This window comes from Pararge aegeria, chromosome 8 (genome assembly GCF_905163445.1).
Source record: "Pararge aegeria chromosome 8, ilParAegt1.1, whole genome shotgun sequence".
NCBI lineage: Eukaryota > Metazoa > Arthropoda > Insecta > Lepidoptera > Nymphalidae > Pararge > Pararge aegeria.
Genome location: NC_053187.1, coordinates 16,600,968 through 16,621,049, shown reverse-complemented (window position 1 = coordinate 16,621,049; position 20,082 = coordinate 16,600,968). Strand labels below are relative to the sequence as shown.

The following is a 20,082-nucleotide window of genomic DNA, read 5'->3' as shown; positions in this document are numbered from 1 at the left end:
CGCAATATGGAAATTTATAATTTCTGAATTATCGATGGGAAGTTACAGCCGTTACCACCCTACCTACAAAGGCGTGACGCTATGTGATTTAGCGTTACGTACGTAGTCGCGAAAAAACCGATTAATTACCGGTTAGCCCGTTACCATATTAGGCTGCATCATCACTTACCACTTGTAGTGAAATAAAAAAACACTAACAAAATCTCGATATTTCCCTTACTTTTTGATTTATTTTTGCCTGCAGTCTCTAAAAAAAACAAAGATATATTGATATCAATTACGTCTGCGATAGGCGAATTACTGAACCGTTCGTTTAAGATTTGAACGCTCGCAATGGAAGAATCATTTTAAGTTTTGACGTCAAAACCAGTGGCGTGCATATAGTTTTAGACCAGGGTAGGCTTAAAGCAGGACGATGGTATAGAATGGAACAATCATCCTCCTTTAAATGACAAGTAAAAAAAATTAACGTAGGCGATGCTTTTACACATGTGTCAAGTGCACGCCGCTGGTTAAAGCAATATGGCCTTTATTATTATTAGAGTTGAGAATTCCGCCGACAGAGCTGTCTGAAAAAGTGTGGATGAATTTGAGCTCTAGTTCAAGTTATACTAGTTCGTCTCATTTAGTCTATAATCTCAAAATAAATATGCCTCGTGTCTGGTTTATTCAAGCTTAGTGGAAGAAGATGTCAGCGATGTCAATAACAAAAAAAAAAAATTATGTCAAAAAATATTATGAATGCAATAAAAAAAAATTGAAGCAGGTACTTTTTATCTAATTTCCTCTGAAACCTCAGAATAAAAATGCCTCGTGTTTGAAATTTTTAATTATACAACTGATGCGCTCATTTCTATACATGCATAGCCTTCAAAAACCGTAGGTGAAAAGCTTGTTTTGCAGTCTTATTTCCACTCCATTTTTAGCGAATTTTCAAACTTGACCTTTGGAATTGAAAGGAGGTAGTTTGTTTTCCTGCAGCTCTGTTTACATGTCAAGGTTAGGTGCATTCTTAATTTTCCGGAAAATAAAAAATTCAAGGTTGTTACTAAGGTATACCAGATGCTTTATGCGGAGAAAAACGATCAAAAGAGGTAGCAAAACTCATTTAAAAGTGCCTGTATTAAAAGGAAATAAGCGAGTAGTTTTCTTGCTGGGTTTTTGCATATTTGGAAGCCGTGATTGAACGTGAACAGTATTTTCATTGGTTAAAGTAGTTTTGTGATTTTTTTATTATTACTACAAGCTATCCTCTAACTGCAATCTCTCTCTCATTTGCTGACCTAGCCCAGGCAGGAGACAAAAATTATATCCCCCGATTATATCCCGTGACAGGGGATATAATTAACGTGTCCTCCTGCTAAATCACGGAAACATGCAATAGGAGAAGAATAACCCCGTTTATTATTACATATATATTATTTGGATATTTTTTTCACTTGTGGCACACAAATGCTGAATGCAAATGCTGTGGAAGAAGATACATTTTTATCCATTCCATTCATTTTGGGAAATAATTGTCTCCTGCCCATGCTAGCCGTGATGTATCTATATACAATATTGTGAGTTTATTATATATATATATATATATATATACGTGACATCGAACCAGAATTCCAAATCGCTGGGCGGTGGTATGTACGGTGGTAACTGGCCGTGGCAGATCAGAGCAGAGAATTCAAAAATTCAAAATTCAAAATTCAAATTATTTATGAATCCCCGAATTTTCCGAAAATAACATTCTAAGTTTATTTATTTCAAGTAGGCCTCGTTTATAAGCACTTTTGAAATGTCAAGTCAGTCTGCTTGTTGTTACTCTACTAACCGGGAGCTAGGACCTCCCACTCCTGATACACCAGCACTCATACCGCTCCAAGGAGGTCGTCAAAATCAAAAGCAACAATTTCACAAATACTCAACTTTTTGGTCAACAAAAACGGAATCCAATATCTAAGCTTAAGCACGCGCGAAAAAACACCCCTTTTTCCTTTTCTGATATTGAAGTGGATGCAAACTAGGAGAGGTCCTGGAGATCAAAGGAGAATAAAACATAACTATCACCAAATAAATAGCCCTCCACGGCATTCGTAATGCAAACACTTGCGCATTATTGCCTATTTGTATAAAAAGTGGCGCGACTGCCAGGTAATTGTTTTCATTTTCACCAGTTGGGGCGGATTAGGGAAATATTATTGTGTATTGTAAATTGTAGTAACACGAAATAATGTTTAATTATTATTTTTATTCCACACCAAAGAGATCTTGGGCAAATTATAACTGCAACGTCCTAAACGTAACTCTCTCAAAATCCTCAGGAGATGTTGATTTCACAATGACTTAAGATAAGTAATCTCTACGAGATTTTTTATTTTGTGTAGTGATTTGCTTTTAAGAGATAAGGCCGCCTATTGTACCTTTTCTTTTTTATTTTGTGTGTAGTGTACAAAAAAGTGTATATTGATTTGATTTGATTTGATGTGAATTGGTCCACCAACCCGCACTGGGCCAGCGTGGTGGACTACGGCCTTAAATTACTCCTCATTGCGTAGGAGACCCGTGCCCTGTAGTGGGCCAGTATGGGTTGATATGATGATGTGAATTGAAGTCGAATGTTACATGTTTATATACTTGAATGTGGTCATAATAATTTTACACCACCTGTTCTTTCTTGCTCATGTAGTCTTAATCCAAAAGTTACCTTACAGACCCATATTAAGCGATAAGGCCGCTTTTTGTATTCTACTTCAATCATTGTGTTTCTTTTCTTCCTGTTTGTAGTAGTGTGTATATAAAAAGTATAAATAAAATAAATAATAAATACATTTAGCAGCACTTAACACCTCAGGGTACAGGCCACTAGGAATGTAATTAAGAAGGACACCGCGACAGTCCGAGGCAATAGCCCGGCGGGGAATGGCCTGGCGGCAAAGAAATATCTTTATTAAAAAGCTTTGTTTTGCAATTTGGAGGGCGTTGCGCCGAGAATAATTAGCGTAATAGCGTTAATGGTGAGCGATAGGGATGTGCCAGGTCACCTTAATTATCTTATCGATATTCTTAGGAATCAATATCAACCTAGCAACAATGCAACTGCACTTGAGTTTAGGCAGCTGTAGGTCTAGTTGTCTACTGTCGCCATATTGTATAGAGTTCGTAAAGTATTTATTGAAGTATTTTATTCTGTCAAACCATCTTTTTGAATAGCCTGAATATCTCATTAGCATTTATATATAAATATATATATATATTCATAATTCATAATTCATTTTTTGCAAAAACTGTACATATAATGGTCTTATGAGCTAAAAGTTTGGGGCTTACTGTTTGCCATTTCAGGAGTGCAATATTATTTAGGCAGTTAACTTTTAAATAGTTACATATTAAAAAATTAAAAATAAAATCGTATTAAAGCATATTAAGTCATATTTTAACTAAAACTAAAATTATAAAGAAGGCTCGAAGTAAAAGACAGTTCAAGCTTTACAGCAGTATTAAAACAAAGCATGGATCAGTGGGCGTCCATGAATGATACTGAGTGTCCTGATAGAATGTGGAACCGGGTTAAAAATGTTATTACTAGCGCTGTTCAACTTACAACACCACCTATAGTAGCACGTAAACGGCAACACTGGATGAGTGACAATACTCTGGCCCTTGTGGAAGAGAGACGAACTTTGAAGGCTAGTGGAGCTAATGTGAGGACATTGAACCAGAAGTCAGCGCAGATACAGATAGCATGCAGGCGAGATCATAATGCCTGGCTTCAAAACTTATGTGCTGAAGTTGAAGCCCATGCAGATAGACATGAGTGCAGAGACCTCCATCAGAAAATTCGATTTATAACTAAATCTCTCACTTCCAAAACTTGGGCCATTGAGAACTCTCACGGTCAAACAGTGACGGAGATAGAAGCAATCTCGGAAACCTGGAGAAAATATTGTCAGTCACTGTTTGAGGACCCACAATCACTGCGTTTTGCTTCAACTGAGCCCGGTCGTGAAGAAATAGAGCCAGACATTCTTAAAGATGAAGTCAGAGCTGCAATAAAACACCTAAAGAATGGAAAATCTTTAGGCAGGGATGCAATCCCAATAGAGATAATCAAAGCATCCGGAGAATATGGTGTACAGATATTCCACGTCCTTTGTAATAAGGTGTGGCAAACTGGAATATGGCCTCAAGACTGGGCTCATACTGTCTTTGTTCCGCTTCATAAAAAGGGTTCAACAAAGTTGTGCAGTAATTATCGTCTTATTGCTCTTATACCACATGCAAGCAAAATTTTACTGCACATCCTAAACGAACGCCTGAAGTCCTACTTGTCCAAGGAAGTAGCTCCGGAACAAGCAGGATTTGTAAAAGGAAAAGGCACCAGGGAGCAAATCTTAATAGTTCGCCAAATAATTGAGAAGTCTCGCGAATTTAACAAAGCAACTTATATCTGCTTTGTAGATTTCTCAAAGGCATTTGATTCTGTCAAATGGCCTGTGCTCTGGAAGACTCTACTGGAAATGGGAACGCCGAAACACCTCGTGCACCTACTTAGGCGTCTCTACGAAGATGGTACTGCATCTGTAAAGACAGATGACCAATTTTCGAACCACTTTCAACCTAAGGCCGGGGTTCGTCAAGGATGCATAATCTCGCCACTTCTGTTTAATATATACACAGAGCTTATTATGAGACGCACTCTAGAAAACTGGCCAGATGGAGTTGTAATTGGTGGCCTAAAGATTTCCAACTTGCGCTACGCGGATGACACCACTCTATTCGCATCTAGTGCCAGCTACATAGAAAATCTCTTGCAAAAGATGGAAAGCATCAGTCTTGAATTTGGCCTGAAGATCAACCGCGCTAAGACCAAAATGATGATTGTCGACCGTATCAACAACAACACGCCGGAAGTAACACAAATTGCGAACTGTAATGTAGTTCAATCGTACATCTATTTAGGTGCGCAGATCTCCAATAATGGTGGCTGCATTGACGAGATCAAGAGACGAATGGCAATGTCTAGATCGGCTATGGACAAGTTGCAAAGGATATGGAGGAATCGTCATATAACGAAAGCCACAAAGATCCGGCTAGTTAAAGCACTGATATTCCCCATATTTTTCTACGCTTCGGAGACGTGGACCCTGAGGGAGACTGAGAAGAAAAGAATAGATGCTCTTGAGATGTGGTGCTGGAGGAGAATGTTGGGAGTGACCTGGAACATGTTTCGTACAAACGAATCAATTCTTGACGAACTCAGAATCAAACAGCGCCTTTCTTCTGCAGTTCAGGTGCGAATTCTTAGTTTCTTCGGTCACGTGTCCAGGCGTAATGACGTGTCCATTGAGCGACTTGTGGTTCAAGGTAAAGTAGAAGGTACCAGAGCACGCGGAAGATCACCGATGAGATGGACGGACCAAGTGAAGGCCACAATCGAGGCTCCTCTACATGAATGCGCAAGAAAGGCATCCGTTAGAGAAGAGTGGCGAAGTATTGTCAAGCGAGCCACAAAACCCAGATGACGACCACGACCAGTCTGTCAAGACTGAAACGACTAAGAAGAAGAAGAAAATTATATAATTAAATATTAATGTCAATTGTTAGAATAAATGTCATTTTCAAAATTAATTTTTATTTTTATTTTTAAATGCTTCACTTAATATTTTTTATTTATTTATTCATAGCCAACATTTCATTTACTGAATAATAACACTTATTCAAAAACAACAGCCAGAGATCCCTCCTAAAGCGTTCAAGTGGTAAGTAACGCAAACCTGGAGGCAATTTTTTACATATTCTTACGCACATGGCATAACTACTTTTGAGGTAGAAAGCAGTGTTGGGTTTATGTGTAAGTATTAGTCTGCTAACGTGTCTAGTAATCTTCGGGTTAAGGTTACCTGCTTTGATAAACATATGGATATAACTTAGCACAAAATAAACAATTAACCGTCTTCTATTACTCTCAGAGTCGAACACTCTGAGAGTAATAAAAGTACATTTATTTTGTTTTGAAAGAGCTCAATTAGGTTGTAGACGTATATACAATTTGAGGTTGCGCTTAACATGTCATGATTTAGTGACAATGGGACTACCCTTTCGATTAATAAATTAATTTTGAAATTGATTCCAATTTACATACAGTTGAACATAGACACTTCTCCCTTTTTGCAATCGATAAAATAATGGAAAGTATATTTTATGATCAAAACTGGTTTATAAAAGCATCCGTTTTACTTATACCAGCTCCACTCTCTCTATGTGACGACACGAAAAGATGCAACTAAGGTTAAGTTTAAATGAGTTCTCACGATGCCTTAGATTTATTTCGGCAACACTCACTCCACGATTTCTCGACAAAGTTATAGCATATCGTGTTATCTGAGATATAATAATTATTATCATCATATCATTAACGTACATTGTTAATCATAACTCTTTTGTACGGAGTTTCAAGGTCCACGGTTCACCTCGTTAGGGTTGGTCAAACGGTTCGTTTACCCGTGCGGGGTCATTCCAACAACTTAGGACCCATTATTTTTAAGTTATCTCGGGATATAATCTCGGTATCCATAGTGTAAAATGCTGATCAACGAGATATTCTGTACCTGTGTGTTATGAGTTATAGTTTAGAGATTAGATGGTAGGAAGCAGAAACGTAAAAGGTAAAAGTTTTACGGTCCGTTCAATTACAGGTCTATCGGTATCTGACTGGTGTTTGTAGAGTATTTGGCTCGATTTGAATAGTTTCAGTGCTAAGGGCATAAGTATCAAATGTCCTGGAAAGAATCAACCTTATTATTAGACAATATTTATAATATCGATATCGATAACATTATTATAAAAGGGAAACCACTAAAAAAATTACGGCACCCCAGGAATTTTTCTCGTTGAAGAAAACACGGTAATTCCCAGTAATGAATATTTAATTATTGTTTTCATTTTTGAACTTTTATCATAAATTTGCGTAATTAATTCATCGCCTTACACGTTTTTCTACTATCCCCAAATAGCAAAAAGTATGCGAGTTTTATGACCTCAGGAAATGAGGGTAAAATAACGACGAATTATTTCCTAAAAATAAATTGCTGCTAAAAATGAATTAGCCACGAGTTCTTCGGGCTAACTTTGCTTACAAATGATTTAAATTAAATGTTATTTAGCTATGTGTTATTTTGATCGCCTATTGTTTTTCCAAGTAATCTTTTTTATTTATTTATACTCTTTATTTGGAAACAAAAAAAAAAAAACAGAAGAAGAATAAAAAAAAAACCAAGATAGAAACAGTATAATAAAGGCGGCTACTACTTCTCTATGTGAAAGCCTTTAGGATATTGTTTGATGAGTTTTTTCTAGACTAGATCAGGCCTCGGCTTCATCCTCTCTACCAACTATTTGCCTATATCCTTCCAACTTTCTGCTTACTTGAATCCGACAATGTCGCATGACATGTCGAATTTCTTATTCCATTACGAGTTAGCCCTAAACTGGAATCTCACGTGGTGGTAAGTGATGATGCAGTCTAAGATGGTTACTATTGTACCTATGTACAAAGAGTACCTGGCTAGCCCTTAGCCAGTTATGTTTAAGCCTATCGTCTTCTACGCGACATCGTACCAGAACGCTAAATTGTATAACGGCATGTATTTGTAGGTAGTGTGTTATAGTTTCCTAAATTGCCCCTGCTGGAAATGAAACCTGGATCCTCTGTTTTAAAACCATGGCGCTCGCCGTTGTGCCAGGTCGTCGAAACTGCTGTTCTTGTACCACCGATGCAGAAATAGTAATAAGTTTTTTAGGCGACTGTACATATTTCCATGACCAACTCTGTATTCAATGTATCAGTTAGCAAAACACAACCATAAATATGCCATGCAGCTATGAATGTCGTTGTACACTCCCCAACAAACCGGCGAGTATAAAAGCCACCGTCACACCGTCACACATGCAGGCAATCACTCAAATATTTGCCACTGTTGGCTTCGCAGCTATAACACCGAGGCTGTTTGCCGACTCTGAATATTCCGGCCGAGTAAGCAAAGGTAATGTTTAGTTCATGTATAGACAATGTATCGACGATGTTTGCTCAGCATTGCAGTGTGCAAATACGGCATTTGCGTGGTTTGCTCACGTGTGTGCTCTGTCGCCTTGTCGGCTGCTTCCGACAGCTTATGCAAGATACCTATGTATACAACCTAATCTAGAATATGTTTCAATGTTATTGACTACCAACGATGGTGCAGCGGAGAGAATAACTTTTAAAGTTTTTGCAATGAAGCTGAACTGTAGGAGCTAACTTTGTCGTGAAGTAATCGTCACGTAAAGAAAAACCGTAATGGCATCGATATGCAAGTCGTTCTTTTCCTTCTGTAATTCAGATATTAAGATCGAGCGTTGAGCCTGATACTTATTTACATCATAACGTATTCTGGTGATCAGAGTAGAGTACAGAATTACCTGACAAGTAGATAACTTCCCACTGCTATGTTTTTTTTGGAATTTTGGTTAGAAGCAGGTGTTGCTTTATAGAATTTCTTTATAAACGAATTAAGCGTTGTAATCATCATCACTTCAACCGAAGTCCACTGCTGGACATAGATCTTTTGTAGAGAGTTCCAAAATCCACAGTTCTGGGCCACTTGTTTCCAGTGGCTCCCAGCGAATCGTTTGATGTCGTTTGTCCACCTCGTTGGGGGTCGACCAACGCTGCGTTTACCTGTGCGGGGTCGCCATTCCAGTACCTTGGAAACCCAACGTCTATCGGTTCTCCGAGCTATGTGCCCCGTCTATTTCCACTTCAGCTTCGCAACTCGCTGAGCTATGTCGGTAACTCTAGTTCTTCTACGGATCTCCTCATTTCTAATCACGTAGAGATACTCCCAACATTGCTCTCTTCATCGCCCTCTGAGTGGTTCTGAGCCTTCTTATGAGGCTCATAGTAAGCGACCACGTTTCGGATCCGTAAGTCATCACTGGCAACACGCACTTTTTGAAGACTTTGGTCTTCAGGCATTTAGAGGAATTTGGACGATTTGAAAACGTTGTAATCGTTAAATACAAAAGAGATAAATAATTTGTCGCGTGTTACATACTACATCATAAGTGTATTAAAACAAAGCGTCATTTAAACACTCCAACCTTAACCAGGTCGCGGAGCGTGTGAACTATTGCAGAGTGTTATGAACAATTTAATTAGTCCCAACTTCGACACCCGCGTGCAAAGTTCGCGATGCATTCACAACTTCGCTGTGTATAGTCTTTCGAATAACGCAAGGTGTTAAATATTATTTCCGTTTCTAGGTTATGATGAAAGTGTAAGTTCGCTAACCAAAGAGATTAACTTTATTGTTAACTCTTTTTCCCATTAAGCACATAGATAACTTCACGCGCAAAATAAATAAATAAAATAAATATACTACAACAATACACACATCGCCATCTAGCCCCAAAGTAAGCGTAGCTTGTGTTATTGGTACTAAGATATCTGATGAATATTTTTATATTTATATAATACACATAAATACTTATAATATACACATAAATACTTATAATATACAGATAAATACTCAGACACTGACAAACTTTCATGTTCATCACACAAACATTTTTTCAGATGTGGGAATCGAACCCACGGCCTTGGACGCAAAAGGCTGTCATGAATTAAGTCAAATATTGAATTTTTAAATAGACGACGCAGGTTACCCTCATTTAACAAGTCTTATTATTTATTTCTGTACTTATTTACTATTTAATATATAGTATAAGACGTAATGTGTTGTCTCATTTTAAACATATTTCCGAATATATTCTTTTACTTCATTAAGCGCGTGTCGCCTGTAAAAGTGGTATACAATTTTGGTCTTTGCTCTTAAATTAGGAGTGCATTAAAATATATTGGCATTTGGACAACCAAATCCTGAACTTATTACGCGGGGCATGTGAACTATTGCAGAGTGTTATGAACAGTTTAATTAGTCCAAACTTCGTCAGCCGCGTGCGAAGTTCGCGATGCATTCAAAACTTCGCTGTGCATGGAGCCGTTAGAATAACGCAAGGTGACGTTATTTAATATCATCTCCGCTTTCATTTTATTGAGAAGGTTTAGTTTATTTCAGTTTGTTTTATCTGTTTAGAACCATCTCTAACTCTTGAATATAGCTTTTTTAACTTACTATTTTCTGAAAGCATCAATTCTATTTCTTGATGTGAGATTTGTGATTCCCCCTGTAATATGCCTAAGTTGTGCTTAAGCTCCTCAATTTGCAAACTACCTGGTCTTATAGATAGGTCAGGAACTGAATGTGTTGAGTCATCTAGTGATATATAGTTATCATTTTGGGAGTCCAGCGACGATGTAGAATATCTTCGCTTTTTTCTTCTAGTTTTGTTATTATCAATGCGTTTTTGTTTAAAAAACAAGTAAAAAGACGGCGTGGAAGCGGTCCGCAGTCAAGGTATACTAATCAGCGATATCACAAAGATTAATAAATAATAATAAATAAATAATAAATATACTACGACAAAAATATTCATCAGCTATCTTAGTACCCATAACACAATCTACACTTACTTTGGGGCTAGATGGCGATGTGTGTATTGTCGTAAATATTTATTTAGTATATTATTCCACCAGACAATTCTAACATTTACAGTGCTTAAGATTGTAGCTAACTAACGCTAAAAGAAATAAAGAAATTAAATAAAAACGACTAGCCAAGACATAGTATAGTGAAAGGCGGTGAAACCTTGTTTTTATATTACGTGCGTTAAACGCATCTTTTCTCTTTAAAACATCTTATGCCCGTTTTCAAAACCTAAACCTAGGCATCACTAACTCGAATGCCTAATAGTTGAGACTATGGCTATAGAAAAGAAAACGTTTCACCAACTCTTAGGTGATAACTATTGGTGAACGGTTGATGTATGCCTAGGAATCCCCTTAGATAACGCGATACTTATTTAAACATTGCCCTGTTTGTCGTAAGTGAAAACGGGCGTTAGTCAGTCCTACATTTTTATGCTACATAAACTTTAAAAACCGTTTAATGAACTTCCTCATTTTAACTTTTAATGATATTTACCTTACTCTGCTTCGGGAAGCGGTTTTTTATGAATTTATTCAGTTGCCAGGAAGCAGTCGCATTTCACCCCGAAAGTTCTCGAAGAAAATTGCAGTGCAAGTCAGTAGCAGTAAATATTTGAATTGTAGAGCGGGATTGGTTTGCTTTCTACCTATTCAAAGGCAGTGTTTACATGGAAATATAAAAATTCCTCACGAACTGAGAGTCGATTTTACGGAGCCGCTCCGACTCCCAGGGAATTGTCAGATCGATTGGAATGGAATTTGTATTAGGGATTATTTCCTCACTTGTTTTGCTACAAAATAAATTTGGCACGCACTCACGTTTTCCTAATCTTATACTAATATATAAAGCTGAAGAATTTGTTTGTTTACTTGAACGCGACGATCTCAGGAACTACTAGACCGATTTGAAAAAGAAGAGTTAGATAGCCTATTTACCAAGGAAGGCTACAGGCTATATAACATCACTCTAAAATTAATAGAAGCAATTGAAGAGCGTTTTAAAAATGGTTTTATTTTCTTTTGAGAGCTTCCGCTGCGTGCGCTGTGTTATTAGTTTCAATAAAATCATATATTGACAAAGTTGTTCCCTTCAAAAGTTCTAAAAAAAAGTTTGCGACAACATATGTCTGTATTTTAGGGTTAACTTGTACGCAGACGAAGTCGCGAGTGACCCTAGCGAGATCGATTCTTATTTAATAAACCAAAACCTCTCGAATTTGAAGACATGGACATTATTAAGTTGCGATTTGATATGTTTATTTTATAACTAGTTATTGTTTTCTTCATCCGCGTTAATCTCCGTCCTTTCAACTAATTCTATTAAAAAAATCAAGTTTATTTTTCACGGAATTTATCTATGTACCTTTATAAAACAATTGGTTATACATATCTTAATATATATAAATCTCCTGTCACGATGTTTGTCCGCGATGGACTCCTAAACTACTTAACCGATTTTAAATTAAATTGGCACACCGTGTGCAGTCTGCTCCAACTTAAGAGATAGGATAGCTTAGATCTTTAATTATAGTCACAATTTTATTTTATTGCAAATTATTTGTCTTTAATTAATTGACAGTCACATGTTATACATATATATATACTACTATACTCATTTAAGGCTTAATGATACTGAATACTTTAAAAACAAAATCAAACGCAGACGAAGTCGCGGGCAACAGCTAGTATTATTATATATATAACAATTGGTTAAAAACAATATGTGCATTTTAGCTACCACCTTTTAGGTTTTTAATCAAAAACCATATACCAATGTCGCTTAATAATAAGACCAGCTGCTACCAAAATATTAACATCAAAATATTCCCAATAGTTACCCACAGGACAAGCTGTTATTTTCCCCTGGATTACTAGCCTTATCATCATCATTATTTACCCATTACCGGCCCACTACAGGAAACGGTTCTCGTCTCAGAGTTAGAAGGGTTTAGAAGAAGAAAGAAGAAGAAAAACTTTATAGCAGGTATAACATACAGGAAGAGAAACATTAAGAAATATACAGTTAACAATGTAGACATGCAAAGGCCGCCTTATTGCTGAAAGCAATCTCTTACAGTCAACCTTCGTAGAAAGGGTTTAGGTCCACCACGCTGGCCAAGTGCGGATCGGTAGACTCCATACTTCTTTAAGAATTCTCGGGCATGCCGGTTTCCTTACAATTTCTTTTTTCACTGTTAAAACGAGTGATATTTGAAATTCCTTAAATTTGAAACGCACATTACTCGGCAATGCATATCGGGGATCGGTCACCCCGAAAGCGAGACCGAAGCTCTTACCACTAGGCTATCACTGTTTACAGCATTAATCATTTGGATTAAAGTAGTACGCTCAAGTGACACAAGTTTATGTAGCACAATGTTATATAATTTATTTTTGTTTGCTAACACATAGTCACAAATACAACCCCTGCAAATATAATGCAAAGTAACATTTAATAATAGTCAGAATCTATGCATTCTAAATAACTAATGGTAATATATTAAACAGCTTGTTCACTGAACCTAAACGATTTATAAAGCTTTTAACTGATTCATTCGTGATTTATTGTTGATTAATGTCGAATTTCGTTTTAAACACGGCAACAAAATTGCTGTGTTAAATTACATTTTCGAATATAATTTTACACTTTTCGAACTACGTTTAACAATTTTATATTCGGACGATAATTTATAACTTCAATCGAATGGTATATTGCTTTTGATAGACTCGATCTCGTTACAATGATGAATGGGCTCAAATCGAAATGTATTTAATCAACTGTAATGTATTACAAAATTTTATAAAAATATTCTGATTAAGTGATTCCATTTTCAATAAAATTTTCAAATAGATAATTTATTTATGTTTCGAAGTTTAATCTCTGATGAGTCGATATACTATGTCGTGGTAATTATAAAAACTTACCACGATTCCACCACTTATAGCGGCAGCTTTGCGGGGCCGGCGAGCGGTAAGAACAAATGCACTATTATTTTGAATCACGCTACGAGTTGCAGCTTGTGTTTTTTGCCGTGCGAATCGCTGCAGTGACGGACGGCGTGCGGCATGACGGGAACAAACATACACACACCCTAATTCAATGCCACGACACGGTAGCGTAAGGACGGACAAAATATTTTATACGATTTTATAGCTGATTTAAAAGACAACTATTATATAGATGCCAACAGAATACGTTTAAATATGTAATAAAAAGGTTGTGAGAAAAAATAAAATAAAGTTCTTCAGAAATGTACTGACTAGTACAACAAAATGGCCACCGTTTCGCTCGCAGATCCCGCCGCCGAATACCCCTACCACCAGAAGCCGTGGCTAGGCTTATAGAGTTTAAAGTGTTCATGTGATTAAAATACCTAAACAAAAGGATAAATATTTTTAAAAATTATTAAGCACTATTCCACGTAACTTTAGTGAAATTATACATATATATATTATTTTTGTTTGAAACTTAATTGTTTCTTTACTTTTGTTTCATTTAATTCCAAGTGTACACATACTTTGGGTTGTAGCTTAGAACAAAACTTGTTATTACTTATATTTAGATCTACCTTTAGTTATTACCTGTTTTGTGTACCTAATAACAATAAACAATAAACAACTAAAACTTCTTAGGACTACTTTACGTACCTGAGGATCGGTCCCTCGTACCAAGTACCGAGGCGATTTGAGGACGCTCCTCATTTATCACGAGCTCCGCCTGCTCGTTGTACACGGAGTGGACAGTGGAGATGCAGGTTAGCCTCAGCTGTCCACGCTCGAAGCTGTCTGGCCTCACCATGAAGGACAGCTGGCTTATTGAGGCTACCTACGAAAAATGATTGCATTTTACATTCCATACGGCCGACTACAGGGCACGGGTCTCATCTCAGATTGAGATGGGTTCAGGCCGTAGTCTACTACGCTGGCCCAGTGCGGATTTGTAGGCATGCAGGTTTCCAAACGGTTTTTTCCTGTACCGTTATTGCATTTAGATATTATAAAACAAAAACATATCCAAATTAAAAAGGAGGTTTACTTGAAGGATTTTTTTCGACAATAAAGGAAGCATAAAATATTAGTAAAAAAGTATTTTGTTTTTTTTCTTTATTAATCCTGTAATAGGTTATTAACACTGACATTTAATTGTCGTTTATTTAGTTAAATAAATTAAAAATTGGAAAATTAAATTTTTTTATGCGCCCTTTTACAAAATACAAATGGAATAAATAATAATAAATATACTACGATAATACACACATCGCCATCTAGCCCCAAAGTAAGCTTAGCTTGTGTTATGGGTACTAAGATGACTTATGAATATTTTTTTTATACATAAAATACTTAGAATATACTTATAAACACCCAGACACTGGGAAACATTCATGCTCATCACACAAAAATTTTCCAGTGGTGGGAATCGAACCCACGGCCTTGGGCTCAGAAAGCAGGGTCGCTGCAAACTGCGCAAATCGGCCGTTCGAATAGGTTTCTTATTTTTTTCCTGACGTACCTACACAAAATATCTTTAGTTAAAAAACCTGTTTTAGAATAATTTTAAAATAATGTCGACAACAGTTCAATGCCCTGACGGAGTTATCTCACGGGCTAATCTGTTAGGGGTATGTCAATCACAGGCCTTTCCTATCACAGTGAAAGGAGTTTAGACATTAGACTCTTCATACTTTAGCATCGTGTGTTGTATATATATGCATGAAAGCAATAAATAAATAAATTTAAGAAAAGTTCTCTCTTAACGGGTTAACCTGTTAGGGGTATGTCAATTTTCAGTTCAGTAACACAGGCCTTTCCTATCACAGTGGAAGGAATTTAGACGTTAGACTCATCATACTTACAGCATTGTGTGCTGTATATGTATACCTACATGAAAGCACTAAATAGGGATATGGCAATTTTGAGTTACTGAACACAGGCCTTTCCTATCACAGTGATACTAATTTTGACATTAGACTCTTTACAACTTTTCAATGCGGGTTGGTAGAATTCACCATTTTTATTACAATAATAATATATTGACAAAAACCAGATCCGATCTAGTTTCAAAAGTTCTGCGTGTTGATATTGATGAAGTAAAAACTTCTTTAGCCGCGTGAGCGATTTTTGTTAGGGAAAAAATTGGATGAAAAAAATCTTGTGATCTCGTTAACCGTCTGATTTCATTTTTTCTTTGAGGTTTTCGGGAGTCAAAATCGTTCAAAAGCAAAGATTTTATTTATAAAGACTAATATGTTGTCTTACAAATACTACATTATTATAAATAAATTGTGAAGCTACAGTAAGTCCATATTAATGCTTCTGTTATTCATATAACCTAATCGCTAATTATGTTTGTCCTGACCCGAGAATCGAAACTCAGACTCATATTCCTTATTCAAACTTGCTAACCACTAGCCCAACGAGTTACTGAATATAATATAAACCAATTAATTACTGATATGTTCATAAATTATAATTAAATTTATACAAGGACATTATCGGCATGAATGTTGAGTTTTGTTTGGTTGTTGTCTTAAAGTAGTTCGAGCGGGTTTGATTAACTCTGTGGTTTCAATAACTTGAATATCCAATTTGCACAAGTTTACAAAGGCGTCGGTTAGTTTTGATTTGGGATGTTTTGTCAAAAGCCGTTCATTAATTAAATGTGCCCGTAATGGTTCATAATCTTTGTTTTAATAATGTTGTATTCCTTGTTATAATAAAAATTTATGTTTTGAGTTTTGCCTCAATTTCCAAGTCTGAGTTCCGTTTATAGATACAGTCTATCACTATATAGTATAAAACAAAGTCGCTACCCAGCGGGTATATCTGTCTTTCTATCTATTCTCAGATAATTAAAACTAAGCAACGGATTTTGATCTGATTTATATAGACAGAATGATTTAAGAGAAAAGTATATACATATGTATATATAATACATGCATGATATAGGAGAGAAAGACTGATAATTTTAGAGTTTTCTATTTATTCTAGGAGGTAAATAAATAAAAATTTTTGCGCTTACATTGCAAACACTGGCTGCACTGAAAAAAATACTACAGTATTGTCCACCTTTGAAAGGTAATATTTACGGTGTTATATGCTTATCTCGAAAGGATAACCCCACAGAAACCGGTTTAATCTTATACATTTTACAATAAAAAATATGGGTTATTTACAAAACTATTGTAAACAAAACAGTATTATTTATCAAATTAAATAGATGACATACGTTGTGCATTTAACATTTACGACACTTTTTGGGGAAATGCGTATAAAAAAATATCCATCCCACCTTTCACGATTCTGTAAACGGCATTCGCTTTCTTAATAATTTATCTTTATCATAGTGCTATTTATAGAAGTACAAGTCTACAATGAAATATATAAAAATCGTAAAGAATGCGTCAACTTGCACCGAAATCGCATGAAAATGGCTAAAACGTGGTGCCGGTATTTGACCTTTATAGCGATAAAAATACAACGAAATTATCAAATCCAATTGATAAAATAGCTTTCTTGTTGCTTTATGAACATAAAATAACCTAGTCATTACACAAAACACTGTACTTATTTATTATAAAATCCAGAAAACCCTCAGCTCCACACGCCGTCACGGTTGTAAATAAATGGCGCGCTGACACAGATTCAAACAAGCATTATTTTATATTTTTCTTCTGGCACTTGTCATTTTATTGTTGATATAAATAGAAAAATTATTCAATTTGTCTATGGTCATAAGTTGTTCTAGCAAAAGTCAACTCCATCATTAACAAAATGTGGTTTATAATAGTCCGGACGGCCCGAGCCGCCTAGGGCTCCTTGCGGTCGAGCGTATTGGTAGTATTATTTGTACCCGATCCGCCGGCGGCTCGCTGCGCGCATGAAAGGATCTTAGAGAATTTTAGAGATTAGAAAAGCAAGGGGCCGAGCGTGTGTTGGGTGCGTCATTGAAACTCTCGGAAAAAAAATTCATATTACATACCCACTTATGTACGTGTGAATTAGTTTAAATAAAGATTTGCATGTCATAGATTATGACTAAACATGTATACCTACAATGTTTTATACAACTAAAAGAAATGATTTGAATTGAATGGAATTGTACATTGCACCCGTGCGTAGCTGGGTACGGTCGCACGTGGGTTTATATGATACAGTAAAATACTTTTGCATTATATAGATATTGATATATCGTTGTTGAAGGGGTGAAGCGGGAGATCGAGTTCGAATCCCAGCACGCACCTCTAGTGTACGTTTTAAGCAAATAAAATATCACTAGCTTCAACGGTGAAGGGAACCACATTGTGAGGAAACCTGCATGCCTGAGAGTTCTCCATACAGTTCTCAATGTTTTGTGGAGTCCACCAATCCGCACTGGTTCAGCGTGGTGGATTACGGCCTAAATCCCTCATTGTGGGAGAAGAGCTGTGCCCTGTAGTGGGCTTGTAATGAGTTGATATGATGATGATAATGTTCTAAAAGTTTTATATAAGTATCATAAATGCACTTTTAACCGCTTTTGCTAACTCTACAGGCCCTTCTGTCATTATAGCAAAATGTTGTAGACAATTTTTGTATTGCTTTAATATAGCAAGCCACTTTACTTTCTTCACATACCTAAACTTTAAGTTCAATCAGGTTTTTTTTTTTAAATAGTAATAATTGACGGACCAAGTAAATTGGCTTCCGTATAAACAGAGCAAACACTACGAGGGCATGCGAGGTGAGGTACAGTCCTATAAATTGTGTCCATCTGTGTCCATCAACTAGAGGCGTAGGTGTTAAGCGTCATGTGCCTGAAATAACGTCTGCAAACGCACTTTTCAAACCAGAACGCACCAATGCTGCTTGCTCGCAGCAATAAGCATGGCGCAGTGGCGTGCATAGAGGGTCTGCACAGGGTATGCAGGTGATATAAAATGAAGAAAACCTCCAGTACAAGTTATAAAAAACTTATGGATAATCATTTTAAAAGTTATAAAAAGCCTCTCCTAAGTATTTATAACTCGTACTGGAGATTATCTTCATTTTTTAATATCATTTACATACCCTGTGTACGCTATGCACGCCACTGGCATGGTGGCACTTTCCCAGACGAGCTTTGTCACAAGTAGCTCTACAACACTAGGTAATAGAGTCAAACTTACCTTTTTTGAAGACGATACGGTGGGAATGGGATCAGTAATGTCTTCATCAATGTTGTCTAGGCCTTTCTGCGTTGGAAACATCACTGTATCTTGACTCGGCAGTATCTCCTCATCCTGATAAAAATAAAAACACCAATCTGTTACTTAACTGAACTATAATATGTGACTCAATGTCATACTCTTCTAGCCTTATGTTATGAGGGGTCGGACTTGTTTTCTTCTAACTTGAAGACAAATCTGTTGTTTTGGTTTCTCATTTTTTTAAGAACCAAACCCGCCCTTGTTAATTTTATGTTAGACTATTCTAGATAAAGCTGTATTTACGAATATGCGTATGGTGACACGAGACGTCTTAATATTTCGGAAGAATTGGGGTTGCTTTTTCACCAACTTTACTAAAACTCTTCATAAAAGTAAAAAAACAGCATATTTAATACTAAATAAATACTAATAGTTTGTTTGTCGGGCAGAAGTATGACATCATAAGATAGCGTCATACCGTCCGCCGTGACGGCTTACTCGTTTATATTAATGCCAAGGCGTGCTAATAGATATGTCATATCAAAAATAAAACACAGCTTAACAAGTAACTAATTGAATTCATTTTATTTATTTATTTATTTATTTATTAGTATACATAGTAGTTTATACATTGCAATTACGCGTAAAGAATTATTTACCGCAGGTGTTACCGCAAAGCAAAGCTAATGCTAATTTAATGTCGCGAAAATTTGGTTTCCTCTTGAAATACATACTTAGTTTTTGACAACTTTTTTTTTTCTCATTTCTTATATTGCTGTTACTCAGCAACCTGTCTTGAGATGGGCCGGTCGTTTGTTGGTCAAGGTATTTTTTTATTATTATTGCTCCTTTTCATAGTACGAGTATCATACATTGAAGAATTTACCCTAGTAGCTCTTAAATCAACTTATTGAGTTTGGAATGCAGTTTCTCTTCAATCTTCATTTTTGACAAATGCCGCGGAAACCTAGGATTTTTCCGCGGTAAAAAGTTGTCTTTGTGTAAATCCAAGAACTTTTTGAGTTTTTGAAGCGTACACAAACCAAGATAACATTTATATATATCATGGAAGAAAGTTTCAAGATTCCAGAACTTTTTCATCTGAATGATATTATCATAATAATAATTTTATTGGCTACTCATCGAGACAACAATGAGAACATTACCGGCGATAATGAATATGTTCATGAAACCGAAATGATTGAGAGCGAAAACATCGTTTGTTAGAGCGGCAACATTAATCACTGTCGGGAACCAATTAGAGTATAATAATTGTTGCGAGAAAATCTCGAATCGCCGAATACCGCCGAGACATGAATTAGGGCCAGCGCACACCAT

At 36.3% G+C, this 20,082-nt stretch overlaps 1 protein-coding gene across 1 annotated transcript in view; it reads right to left on the bottom strand.

Moving 5' to 3' along the window:
• LOC120626037 overlaps nucleotides 1–20,082 on the bottom strand; it is a 111,333-nt gene that overhangs the window by 54,171 nt on the left and 37,080 nt on the right. The window contains exons 4-5 of the mRNA XM_039893317.1: nucleotides 18,724–18,837; nucleotides 14,228–14,405 (exon numbers count right to left, since the gene is read on the bottom strand). Coding sequence (XP_039749251.1) covers nucleotides 14,228–14,405; nucleotides 18,724–18,837 — 292 coding nt within the window. The remainder of the gene's footprint in view (nucleotides 1–14,227; nucleotides 14,406–18,723; nucleotides 18,838–20,082) is intronic.